The sequence below is a fragment of the Zosterops lateralis genome, assembly GCF_965231275.1.
Source record: "Zosterops lateralis genome assembly, chromosome: 10".
Taxonomy (NCBI): domain Eukaryota; kingdom Metazoa; phylum Chordata; class Aves; order Passeriformes; family Zosteropidae; genus Zosterops; species Zosterops lateralis.
Window position 1 is genome coordinate 19,672,847 of NC_139770.1, and position 14,382 is coordinate 19,687,228.

The window sequence follows — 14,382 nt, forward strand, 5'->3', positions numbered from 1 at the left end:
TATCTGCCAAAGTTCCAATGAAGAACCATTGAGTCTGCTTGCAGAGATTTAGTCACACCACCTTCTACAGCCCCTACATTGTCAGAGCTATGTGGAAAGGCAGAAAGACTTAGGTGTAGCAGACTCATGCCCTTGTTTCTTACTAATAAAATGTGTTTGTAAAAGCCCAGTTAGAATATAGGCCATAATTCAGGTCTGAAATATCAGCCTGTCAACCTTTTAAAGCAAGCCAAAAGTAGAGATAAACCTGAATTCCTACCTGAACTTTTTTAACCAACAGGACACAAACACAGCTTTAAGTTCAGCCCTATACTGTCACTAGGCAGTAGTTACATGTTCAATATTTCACGTGTAGAGACAATTTTAAGCTTAATTCATCCCTTGCAATTTCTGGTGACATTGCAGGTAAAAGACAGGACTACTGGCTACTTCAGGAAATCCAAGAACACATTAGCTTTATAATAGCTATTTCTCTCTCAAAGTTATATTCTCTAACTTAGCAGTAAAATTTTCAATACACACTAAGCATATATTATATATAGACCTAGTTCTTACTTTGCTCAATTTTGAAACACAAGGAACAATGCCCAAAAATTCAACTCTAGTTGAATCACAGCACCTGATTCTGAAAGTAGAGTGAATCAAGATGAATTTGAAATGCCTTTCAAATCAAGCAGCAACTAAAAAAAAACTTTACATCAGAGTACAGCCTAAGGCCTCTCTCAAATGCTTTTGAGGAAGAAGACCAATCTGAAGAGCTATTTAAGCAAAGACAAAACCATATGAGAAATTCTAGGGAATAATAACTTATTTCTATTCCTTAAGGCTGACTTGGTAACCAAACCAATAACCATCTAAAGATCAGTCACTAGTTTTGGGACCAAAACAGGTTTGTACATGTTTCTGACAAAACAGACTTGCCTTGCAAATTTAAAGGGCAATCACTGTATGAATGCCAGAATTGGAACAACAGAAAGAGGGGGTTTTTATACATTTATAATTTTAAAACGTAGTTAAAAATTAAAAGAAAAAAAAAGAACTTCGAAGCAGCCAGTGCATCTAACTCTTCTAGCAGATATTAAAGCCAGTCTAAAGCTCCTAGCAGGAAGTACACAGAGCCAAGCCACAGGACGGACCAACTAAACAAATGCCAACAGTCATCTGAAGACATTTTTCTATTTTTTAGCAGGACACATGATGATACTATTACTTAACACCAGAACAAGTACAAAGAAGTAGTTTAAGCCACGGCAATTTGAGTTTAACTCATTGTTTAAAGCAAAAATGTGATTTAAACCATTTTGATAGTTCTGTGGCTACTACTAAGAGGAGAATTCAAATACAGCTCTGATGAAAGCTGGAACTAAGACAATACAGCTGTCAGGTCAGGCTATCTCAAAATTAGCAACTTTTCTGCAGATTCATATAAGTCTTTGAACAGGCTTTCAACTATACCTGCCAAAACTAACTCATAAGGGAAGTTCAGTTAGTTTCTACTACACTGAAAATTCAAATAAGCAGTAGTATTTTTCATGACAGAAGTGAAATGGATTTTCAAAACCTTCCTCAGAACACCCAAAAAAGTTCAAGATCTGAATGAACTTCTGAACTTTGAGGTCTGTGCTTCCTTTTAAGCTAAAGCATGCAGACTGGTACTTGCACAACACTCCACTCCTGAGTATCATGCTGCATCATGAGGTAGCAGATGTTGCCTGATGTTGCCTCAACTAGATAAAGCAGCAGTGTCTGATCAACAACTGTGACCAAACACTGGGGAAAAGAAAATTATATTCTTCAAAATTTGTCTTTTAGCCTTGCTCTAAATAGAAAACATCTGATGATAAATCAAGCCTTGGGCTCACTGCTGAATTTTAGTACAAGAGAACAGCTGTTTGAGAGCAGAGTTATACACAGCTGTGAAGAAGGCTCAGAACAGAGGTGATGGTTGCTCACAACAATAACTGCACTGAAAGTCTCAGATGTTGAAAAGAGCCATTGTAAGAGCAGCTGGGAGGTTTTTTTATTGAACAGAAGAAGCTGTCCACCTCAGCCCTAAAAATGTCCTGTGCTTTCTTTGCTTTCCTATCAGGTTTAGCACGGAGCAAAGGAAGCTCAAGCCAGGGGACCTTATCACCCTCCAGAATACCAGAGAGAAAATTTAGATTGGGCATCAGGAACAATTCCTTCACTGAAAGGGCTGTCAAGCACAGATGCCCAGCAAAGTGGTAGAGGCCTCATCCCTGGAGAGATTTAAAAGCCATGTAGATGTGGCACTTAACGGCATGGTTTAGTGGTGGCCTTGGCAGTGCTGGGTCAATGGTTGGACTCAACCACCTTAAAGGTCTTTTCCAAACTCAACAATTTTATTATTCTAGGAAGATGTAACAGTAGAAGAGCCTAACTCTCTCCTGGTACTCCAGAAGCCTTCTGCAGCCAAAAGATAGCCAAACCCAGGATCCCACACCAGGTATGACTAAATCATCTCCCAAGAGAAGGAAAAAACTCCTATAATATGTTTCAGTCCTCCTACTGAAATACCAAGCTCTGCTTGCATTTCTCCTGCAAATCCAGCAATGCAATGCTGGAAAGCATGTGAACAGACTTGCCCTGTCAGGCCTGGGAAGAGGAGAATGAAACCAAACAGGTGCCTAAAATTTATTGGGACAAGATATCCTGTAACCAACTACAAAATGTGTAGAGCAACATATTTTGAGGTTTTTCCAAGGATACTTCTTTGCACTGCAAACATATATAGAAAACTAGAAAGAGGTTAATGACCGAAGTGGCTTAGTGTCAGTGTCACCCTGCAGCCTTAGGTATGCTGTCTAATGTGGGTCACTTCTCTCCCCTCATGGTCACAGCCACAAAGAAACAGTATTATTAAAAGATCCTTATTTTACCAGGTACATACACACCTGGAGCACAATATAGACAAGTGCACACCTGAAAAGTATTGTTCCCTTAAATATGTAAGGGTACTGAAGATGCTAAAAGGAAAGGAAAAGGCGCATAATTTTATGATGATCATTTTGTGACCGAGAGCCCCACATGTGCCAGAACCGTATTTAATAGACAAAACTACATGAACCTATTTTTGCCCTGCATGTGGCACCTCCCTCTCCTCGTGGCCTTTGCCCTCTCTCTCTCTGTAAGCATGACTGCATGTTTGCCCAGCTCTGCTCTCACCTGGACTGTGAGGACGCCACCTCTCCCCATCCCTCCGTGACCCAGCCAGTCGCCAGCCTCCATCCTCATCTTCCCCATTCTGCTCCTCCCTGAAGGTGCGCCAGTTCTCGCTCTCAGAGCGTATAAATTCGTGTTTCCTCCCCGCAGGCACTGTCCCACCTTCCTCAAAGTTTGGTCTCACTGCAAAGAAAACACAGGCCAGTGAACACGTGTCCTGTCTTCAGAAACACACAAATACAAAAGGGTTGAAATCTTGCTCCCTTGGAGGCAAAAATGCACCAGAAGCGGTCATAGGATCCTAGGAGAGGAATGGAAATTCAGGAAGGAAATGTGACAGGGATTTAAGAAATCCAGGTCCCTATGTACCTTGGGATGGAAAGACCAAAAAGGAAAAAAAAAAAAGAAAAAAAAAGAAATCTAGAAGGAAGCAAAGTGTATAAGCAATTAGAACATGGATAGGAAAGACAAAGGAGGAAAAGGCAGTTTAAGAGTTGTAGGGAAATGTAATAAAAAGAAGGCAAAAGTGTGCAGAGAAAAAGAATAAACTGCTTTATCATGAATGAAATGTCTCAAGCTAAATGGGAGTGCAGTGTAAACATTATATAAAGCAAAAACATTTCCTACTTCTGTAATAAAAAGAAGGTGAGATCTATTTATTTAATCCGACATACAGCAGTCTTACTACTAGGAAACACTGAAAATTCAAAGTAGCATTGAGGAATAAACGAGAAGAAACTTAGCAATGTTAACATTATGCTGTGAATCCATCTTCTGGAGAGCCATAATCAGTGTATGAAGGGCTAGAAGCAATTATGACTGAGCTGAAGGATAAGTCTACTAGAAGTTTAGGAGATAGGACAGTCTTTTAGTTCCCAGTTATACATTATGTTGTATTTAAAACAAAACACAAAATCCTCAAGTAGTTATGAAGAGCAACCTTGTCAGAAAAGGATGATATAAATATTTTTATGAAAAGACTCCACATTATACACCAAGATTTCCATGTTATACACCAGTAAGCCAAGGCTTAACGCAGATGCTGCTTTCACTGCTGACTTGCCCTGACAAGATAACCCATCACTGAAATAAATTTCTTCAGCTGTGTAGCACCAGAATTCTCACAGGAACCACAGTGATGCCATTTCCTCAAGGGTATTACTACCCAGTGTTAACCTGAAATTGTGATGTTATCTATAAAAAGAAAAGTTTTCAACTACTAGAAAAAGTAATACTGAATCTTCCTTCTTAGGAGTCCTAAAATCCAAAAACGTAAGATGTTATTTGGTGAAGTCTGTTTAGTGTGCCTGCTTTCTTGGACAGGAAAAACAAAAGAAAGCACGATCATGTATTAAGACTCCTGGGGTGGAAAGACACATTTTTAAGAATTTAGTTTAGGAAGCATAGGAGAATGGTGTCTTAGCATCAGGCAATCTTTTCAGTCAATGAAAAAGATGAGGAAACAAAGATGATCTGAACTTCTGCGGCACATCAGACTTTTGTTTAGAACATGAAAAATCTTCCTGCTAGATTTACTGCACTCTGGAGACAAGAAGCATACACCAGCTCTCTATTTAGCATGCACCTTGGAGAAAAACTGACATCCCTTCTCCACTATCTCAAAACACTAGAGGAAAAAAACCCTTCATCTTTCTCCAGCTCTAATTTAAAGTTAAGCACCAATACCAACAGGAAATGTTAGCTATGGAGCCAAGTATAATCCAGTTACACCTCTACTTCACTGAAGGGGACATCTGGCTGAAAATCACTTCTGTATTTGCTGGGTTTTGAGGAAAACAAAAAAAATCTGAAGGCAGTGTATTTTGGGGAGTCTCTGGTAATACTCCAAATAAAATTGCCTTCATTTGGTATGTGCAAGGCTGGCAACTTCTTTTCTCTGGAGTGGCTAAATCTTTGCAGATGAACGTCAGCCACGTTGTTTTCCCATGCTTCATGAAAAAGACAGGAAAGAAATACGCCAGACAGAAAAATCTAAGTTTGGGATTTTTTTTTCTTCTTTTCATTTTAGGTATCTAAAAATTCCTAATGCAGACTACAGTAAGAGAAAGCACAGGGAGGCCTCTCACCCTTGCTCCTTGGATGGGCCTCCCACAGTAGAAAAGCAGAAGGCAAGCTACAGAGCCGAGTCAGCTGGAAGTAAAACACACAGAGAGGTGCACAGGAGAGAGCTGCAACCCAACAGACCAGGGGAGCCTAAGTCCCAGACAAGGAAAATGTTTCATTCTTTCTGAATTTATTTTTAAACTGCTACAAAGAGGAAGACATTCAATTTTCTTCATTTTGCAGCACAAGACACTAATTTTTTTCTTACTGGAACAGTTATCGAAATAAAAAAGTTATGTGAATCACTGCTTTGAGACACAAGAAGCAGTATTTGTACAGATATGTCTACTATTTTCATAAAGACTCAGATATTACTTGACACTTATTCAGTAACGTTAATTTGAGAGATTTTAGACTCTACCAATTAAGGAAAAAAAGGGTATGTTCTTCCATTGTAAGTTCAGCTGATTCTGGAGACTGCTCTTTAACTGAGACAAGCTCTCAGCTCACAGGCTCTGCTCCACTTTTCCAAAAACATTTAGGAAAAAAGTCACTTAAAGAATATTGTGATGTCTGCTTTGCCACTGTATATCCAGGTTTTAGCCCCACTGCACATCTACTCATGCTATAGTCAAACCAAGGAAACTCAACTCAGGTTCTGTTAGTCCTCAGGAGAACAGATGTTTTTCCCAACAACTGAACTATCAAAATCAGGTTTTGTTCATGCTGAACTTGCAGAAAATTGAGTTTGAAACACATCTCTGTAGAGGTTACAAAACAACAAATGCTGTTTGCCAAGTGGGATCCTGCCCCTCTTCTGATCTTAAATTCTATGGCATTGGAAATGTAGAAATGAAAAAAAATCAAGTATAAGGGGTCAGCATTATATTCATCTGAGGATGGGATCACCTGTGGTTCCAAAACCTTTTCAAACACACCAGCACTCCAGTGTGTCACATCACAGACTGTTCTGATGACACCTTCAGTGGAATTAAAGAGAAAAAAATGCAGTGTCATGACATTCTTCAGTTTATGGCATTAGGACATCACAGCAAGCACCACTCAAAGAGCAAGGTATGTGTCCAAACAGGTCTGGCATTAGATGATCCTGAAGATTAGACAGACCAGCCAAGAAACTAGTTTTTTGCAAACACAAACCAGTCACAGGTTAAAGACCAGAAAAATCAAGCTACCAAAGTGACAGAAAGACTGTGACAAACTGAATACAGGAATATTCCTACAGATTACATCTAAATTCATAACTTCCGAAGTCCCAGCATATTCTTTGCAAACTGTTTCTAGATTTGAGAGCAATCATTTCAGCAGAAATTACTTAGATCAGAGTCAGGACTTGGCAATGTTTTAAGGATGAAAGAAACTAAAATGCAATCTATGGTTTTGCCTTGGACTAATTGACTGGACTTCCTGAAGAGAAGGAGCAGTAAAAGGGCACCTCTGTTCAGGCCTGTCACAAAGCCAGCACTGGTGTTTACAGAAAACTTCAGACAGAGCTGAGTGGTATCCAGCCAGAAAAGCCTACAGCTGTGCAACACTGATTTGAAGGGATACTGACTGTAGGGAACAAGACTGGAATCGTGGATGTGGCCCCATGGCAACACATTTATGAAGAGGACTTACTAACAGAATGGCAAATAACTTCTGTTCTCCAGGCTGTCAGCCCACGCTTCCTACGCCACGCTCACTGTCTGGAAAGAATAAACAGGAAAGCGATGACTGACAGCACTGCTGTTTCCTCTACAGAGGGGCAAGAACCACGAGAGTCTATTAAGTACTTTAACTTGCTCGCTTCTCTCTGCTGCCTGCTACACAATTCCTCAGGAGGAAGATAAAAATAAAAACCTTTGCAGTCAGTGTTTTTAAAAGAACTAAAATAACTTTGCCTAAATGTGTAATTTTTCATTTATTTCACAGAATAATAAAATAAATGTCCTTAAGGTGATGCTTCTAGAGAAGGACTACTTCTCATTAGAACACTATTGGACATGCTAGGAACACCACAGGAAAACAAATACCATGAAGTGACTCACAGTGACAGATCAGAAGTTCTGAATCCCTTTTCTAGCTTCAAATTTTCAATCTCTCTGCATAAAATCTCAATATCAACAGTAGGTCTTAAAAATACACTGTCAAATGCAACTCCATTTTTTTTTCACTAAATTGGCCATTATCTGCTGTCACCAACGTGAGCCAATAGATTGAAAGGAATTAACAAGAGGTCAATTCCATAACACACCTGAAAAACACACACTGCACCTAATTTCACCTGCTCTACCAACTGTGTAAAGATTTCCAAGTCATTCAGCTGAATTAGATTAGAAAACCAGTGACCACACAGCATATGCTTTCTACAGTTCAAAAGATGGCTTCTAAGAAAATATTGTTTGAAACCAAAATCCTACTTGTGACTAAGTGAGGCTGTCTGCAGTGGAGGGAAGGGTGAAAGGCGAGTCACACTGTCCTACAGCCTCGTCACACTGGTGGGAGTCCTCTGGCACTACATTATTTGCCCTGGTTCTCAAACTCACTCTATGCCTATCAACTTTCCGTGCTGTGCCTGAACATGTATTAAAATGTTCCATACTAATGAAGCAAAAAATTAATGTTTTGCAATTCAGGGTTGGGAGAAGGTTAAGGAAGAAAAAATAGGGAGGATTTTGTTTCCTAAGCAGGAAAGTCTACATTAATGATTTTCCCAGCAGGCCTTCAGTAGTTTTACCGCAAACAACCAAAGCCTTTGTTTCTCAGATCCTCTTACATCTGACGTTCGGTCAAAGCCCTCACATCAGCAGCTCACCAAGGGATAAAAAAAATATGTGAACCAGTTTTGTGTTCCAGAGCTGTCCTCAGAGCTGGTCCAGCAGGGAAGGACACTGACCACTCTGCGCAGCCGCTCGCTCAGATGTATATCAACAACTCCTCTCATTTCATGAGGGAAAGAGCAAACAGCCTAAGCGAAAGTGGTTTCATCTGCCGCATGGAATCAGCAAGCCACCTAATCTGCCTTGTTTCATTCCTAGGCTTTAGAAAAATCCTGTGCTTAATTCCATATTTTCACAAAGGAGCAATGTGGAGATGGAAACGGCCAAGTCTACATCTTCTTAGCAGCATTAGGCTGCAATTTAGCAACACCCTCCTGAGACCACAGGCTGCACCATGAGCTGCATCCACCGTTCCATTAACCTTCCAGAGCTTAGGACCTAACAGGAAAGGAAGAAGTGGAGCAGCAGTGGGACACAAGAGTGTCTCTCCTAACCCAAACAAACAGTAGTTGATACTGGTTAGAGAACAGGTATCAGTGAACAGTGTGCATTTTCAGCAGCAATACGGGAACTTCTCCAACTCAGCAATTCCAAGGGAATTTTGGCTTTTTCAACTTTCATGTAAAACTTTAGGTTATACAAACCTAAAAAATTATCTTGATTAAGGAGGTGAGGGGGAAGACATCCCTTCCCCAAGTAAGTGTTTGAGGATTTCTCCTTGGCTGCTAAGGGTTTGTGTTGGGTAAAGAAATGCTCCTAACAAACCAGCATTCTTTTCCACATGATCAGAGCCAACCGGCCCCCCTGCAGGCAAAATGACCAATCAAATCAGCTTCAGATGGAAACCAATCCCCCCAGCATATAAACACAGGAATGAGACATACAAACCCATTTTTAAAGGTTTTGGTTTGGGTTTTTTTTTAAATCTCTACCAACTACTTGTGGGAAGTTTCTTACTAGTGCTGGGACCAGTACACCAGACCAGAGCAGTCCCTCTCCTGAAGCCCAGGTTATCCCCTCCTCCTGCACAAAGACCCTCTGAAGACTGGTAAGTACACAAAACCATCATATTTTTTTTCTTCCTTTTTTTCTTATTGTACAATTTGAATTGTTCTGTCACTCTTTAATCAAAGAAATCAAACTTCTTTTCAGGGCAGAGAGTTTTACTTCTAAAACTTGCTAAATTAAGCATCAGTTTACAGAAAATGGTTGTCGATTTTTCCCCCTCAAAAAGAAGAAAATATTCTCTCAGGTGACCACAGTCATAAGAGCACAAAGATCAAAACCAAAGTCTTTATGCAGTATTTTTTCAAAAAGTTTTTAAGATAAGTGCTGGAAAGGCTGTGCAGACAGGGAGCATTTGTGAGCTCCAGCTACAGCAGCTGAGTGTCATGAAATTGGCCAAGAATCATGGAAAAGTCACCCTCACCTTGCTACACTCCTAACTCAGCATTTAGTTCCACCACAAAAAAAACAAGCTTCACATCTTCCAGCTTTTTGTCATCTCCAATTATATCTCAGACTTCAAGAGTTTTTAATCAATGCATTCATCCCTGTGCTTATGGACACACAGCGAGCCGGCACCGCTGCCCGGGACACCACATATGGACATGGAGTGAACTCCACTGTCCTGCAAAATTTAGCCATTCTAGACAAGCCATGGGAAAGTCTGCATCACACAGGGCAGGACTGCTCCTCAAAAACAGCAAGTTCCACAAAAACGGGAGGCAGCAAACTTCCATTACTGTAGCTTTACATCAAATAAAACTCTCCCTTCTAAGTTTCACGTTACTCCTCTTTTATCAGTATTTAATTCTGCATTTAGGCTTCTTTATAAAGATTCTATATATACTAGAATATTTTAAAGCCTTTACCAAGACTTTACTTAAATGTTGCTTTTCTGCTTCTCTAAGAGTGGCCGCACTAGTTGGCCCACTCAGGTGCTACTTCAAAATCAAGAATTAGTGTTCCTATGGATCCTCAAAGTACTTATGTGACAATACACTATATATAAAATGGAACATTATTTAGCTTCCCAAAAATCAAGTATATAAGCAGCCTTGTTTTCTCTACCATAAAAGGAGACATACCCTCCTATTTTACCACCTCTTTTCTTTAAAGTACATTCTGCAATAAACTGTCAAAGAGAGTCAAAAGTACAAGGTCTCACATCCTATCCTTTATGGCACTTGCTTTGAAAAATATAACTTGGGGTCAACAAATTCAAGTTTCCATTTTTACAAGACCTACTTTTAAATGTAACAAGTCCTTAAAACTTATCTTAATTCTATACACTGCTCAGAAGTAACTTTTGTCACAAACTACTTCCAGTCATCTCAATGAGGTATTAGCTACAAAACCAAATGGACAAGTGTATTTGAAATGTTAACTGCTCTATTCACAACAGGAATATAAATTTTCAACCAATGCAGCTTCTCAAGCTGAATTACTCCCTACATTTTTAAGACTGTCCCCCGATCTAAGTTATATGATCCAGTTATGTCATCTGTACTGAAAAAACCTTCATTTCCTAGTAATAATGCCAGAGCATCTCCAAGGGTGCCCATTCATACTAAAAAAAATACACAATCTAAAAATAAGAACACATAAAATAGCTATTTTAATAGCATGAAAAATGCCTTTAAAAATTATCTTAGTTTGCTGTTGCAAAGTGCAGAGGCGGCAACAGATCCACCCTTGTCTGCACAATCCCAGCTCAGAGCAGACAAGGTTTAAATCTGAAGCTTGTACATGATCATGTAAACCCAGGGCAAGAAAAGAGGGAATGTACACATTCCCAGACAGGCATGCCACCACCTGGGTTCTAATAAACCTTCAAGTAATGCTGCAGTTATAAGCAGTTTTTGCAGTCACTCCCAGAAAACAGCAGGTCCTCAGGACCACTTTCTGTCAAAATGAAACAGCACAGTGTAAACTGTTTCAAATCCCTTCCAAGTCCAATTAGAACAGACTTAGTTAGGACTAGAAGCTGGGCAAGTAGGACAACACTACAGGAGTCTCCCCTGAACACAACTCCTCACCCAAGCTCCTCAAAAGTTTGCAGACGCATTTGTGTATCGAGCTGAGAACAGGTCAGAAGTGTCACTTTGAATGCCTTCAACTCAGAAGGCAAACAAAAATGGAGACAGTGCTGCCAACTGAGCTTCCCTGCAATCCTAGCAGAGTCCTTAGAAAAAGCTAAGCAAGAGGAGAGGAAATCAATCAGAGGTGGCATGGAACAGGAATGCAATAAAGGCTGTTACGACACAAGGAAGACTGCATCAATCAAAAAGGCAAAGCATGGGAGATCCATGTGCTGGATCATGAATTTCAGAAATGAAAGCAACATCCTCAAGCTGTAAGGCAAGGTTTTATCACATGTAAATCATTAGCTAGCCAAGTCAGTTTAGAACTTGTCCCACTACTAGAAGAAAGAACCTGAGATTTTTTTAAAAATTACTACTTATCCTACCTTGATTTGTCTTAGAAGAGTGTATAGAAAAAAGAAGCCAGGATGAGGGACAAGGTGATAAAAAGACTGAAAACCAAAAAACGCTAAGAACTGACAGAAACACTGGTGTGATAATTTCGTTTTCAAGAGAAGGTAAACAGGAAGGATTAGACACAGCAAATGCGTAATAAATGGTCAGCATGCCACAAGAGGCTTAGAAAAGTGATTTCTGACAGTTCCTGTCCTTCTAGTCAGGGGCTATCACCTGAGAGATGGAGGGATAAGAAAAACCCCAAAGCTTCAACAGTTGCATAAGTCGGGAACCAGGAAAAGCAAAACCCAGCAAATAACGTAACACAAAGGTTGTTGAGAGAGAACACTGGATAAACCTGGATAAGAAACAGCACATGTATGTTACAGTGAAGACAAGCATTCTCCAACAAACACAGCATTTTTCTTTTCAAGCTGAAGCAAAATGTCTTTCCTAAAACATACACTGAATCTGGGATTAATATGGGGTCATCAAGGACCATGCCAGGCAGGGGATTCAATTAGGTGGTTCAAATTGTACTTTATTAACACCTTTTAAATTCAAAGTCACATTTGCTCTTAAGGTGCCTCTGCTTTTGAGAATACAGAGGACTGATCCTCCAACCTTGGTAAGCTATTTCCCACAGGGCAGTTGCTCTTTTGCCTCTTACTCTCAACCCAAGTGCACTGCTCTCAGAGTCTATTTGCAGTTTCTTATCTGTTTTTCTCACTCCAAGAAGCTAAGACTTGGGGCTCTTAATCCATCAATAGCACTTGAAAAAAGGGATTTTGGAACTCAAGCTTATACATTTCCAATGCTATCCCTGCCACTGAAATAGAAAACTAACATTGTCAACAGTCATAGATTAGAAAAATCAGAGCACTATGCCAGTGCATAACCTGGTTAACCTCAGAATGCAAACTCACCTGCTTGAGAATCTCAAGGAGCAGACACACAGGACTGTTCTGAAGTGTGCTGTTGGGGGCTAATGTAGGTTCTCTTTCTCAAGTGCCTTCAAAATCTGTCAGGAATCAATCCTCCCCCATTGAAAAAACCTCAAAGTACCTGATTTTTTTTTCAGAGTTTAAGACAACATTAAGTGATTAATCACCACCCTAAGAAGCTCCTTAATCAACAAATCTGAGATCCTAAATGCTGACAGCATTTGTTTTAAGTCTGTAGTGTTCAAACACATTGCCTTAGCACTCGTGCAAAGATCTGAAGCGCAGCCAAAAAAAATGTACCATCTTAGGAATGTTTTCCCTTTTTTCTTAATGTACGTAACACCACAGTCAGCATCAGAATCATTTTCACTACATGTATTTGTTTTGTAAACCCAAATTGCTTAGAGTCTACAAAGCAGATCCTGCCCTCAAAGTACAAGAATTTAAAGAAAAACACACACTTTTGGCTTTTGGTTGTGTTTCATTGCTTTGGGACTTTGCTGGTTTGCTGGTTTGTTTTGAAGGCATCATGCACTCAGAGGCATTTTGTTCTGTAAGTGCTCTCTATTCAAACAAGGGAATGTTTCTTGTGAGTACTGCTTACTCTAAGACGATAAACCAAGACACTGTTCAGGCTCATTTTCAGCATAGTCCCCATCAAGTTTTCCAGCTCCTTCAAGGCCTCCAGAAGGGCTCATCTGAATCTTAACACAAGGACTGTGCTCTACAGACAAGATATTAATCACTGGATTACTGAAGCATGTATGATTGCATTCAGGTTACTGTACAGCAAGAGTGAGAACTGCTATTCAAGGAGCTATGCAGCAGACTGAAGAGCCAACTCAGTGAAGGTGGAGGGCCACGCAATAAACTGGATGGACAACAACCAAAATTCTCCAAGAAAAGTAGCCTGGTACCATATACCAGCAGAACCTCGCTAAGTCCACTGTAGTCTCTCACACAGGGAATAGTTTCAAAATATTCCTCCTGGGAGATGTGAACTAGAAAATTAAAAATAAGGGGAAAACCACCAAATTCCACTCAAGCCATCATCTATCTACTCTATCTTCCTCTGACTACAGCACGGATAGAAGTAATAGCTGCATGGTTTTGAGAAGCTACAGAAGAAAAACAAAACCTTAGCTGAATAGTCACTGTGATGTTAATCCTCGTATCTCAGTAGGCATTAAACACAAGTAAAAGCAAAAGAGAATGTTCTCCAGTCACTTAAAGTTGGTTGAAGATTAAGCAGTCATGTAAACTGCTGGTTTATGGGATCAAAGATCACAAGACAAATTTTCACCTACCATAAATTCATTCTGAATTTCAGGATCTTTATTTCTAATGCATTTCAAGAGAAAACTAAGATGGTACTGTTGGAAGGGAAAAATCCAATTCCTCTACAAAAAAATGCAATAGGCCAAAACAGCCATCATTCAAAGGAAAGTCAAAACTGACAGGAAACCAAAACTGACTAAATATACCATGTATAATTATCATTTGCAGAATCTACATTTTTTAATTCTCCATTATTCTACAAACAAGCTTCTTCACAACCTTCTTTAAAGAGGTTGTACACCATGAAGTCTCTATTTTACACAAACCTGTAGTTAATACTAACTGTCCCAGGTGAATTTTAAACATCCAGTATTTATAAAATGTATTGATTTGAGTGACCACTGTCTTTTCAGAAGACATGCACGGCTCTGGCGAATTCCACAAGCTTTGAGGTTTAAAAGCAAACAAAGGAGGCTAATATTTCAAATACCTACAGGTATCCATTTTGCTTCCCATATCTGCAATTCCACCTTACTTTCCATGTGCTTGCTGTCCTATTTTATTTGGTCACTAATAAAAATTGTACTGCCCAGGCAGACTAGACTGGAAATTATGTCTCAGTGTATCCTCTGTACTGGTCTCCTGCCCTCT

The 14,382-nt window shown here is 39.7% G+C and overlaps 1 protein-coding gene across 7 annotated transcripts in view; it reads right to left on the minus strand.

The window, feature by feature from the left end:
- GIGYF2 (GRB10 interacting GYF protein 2) overlaps positions 1 to 14,382 on the minus strand; it is a 75,341-nt gene that overhangs the window by 23,274 nt on the left and 37,685 nt on the right. For 6 of the 7 annotated variants that reach the window (XM_083868702.1, XM_083868703.1, XM_083868701.1 and 3 more), the window contains one exon: positions 3,187 to 3,366. In XM_083868702.1, the coding sequence (XP_083724828.1) occupies positions 3,187 to 3,366 (180 nt within the window). Of the gene's footprint in view, positions 1 to 3,186; positions 3,367 to 6,885; positions 6,954 to 14,382 lie in introns of all 7 variants that reach the window. The other variant, XM_083868704.1, reaches the window with a different exon arrangement.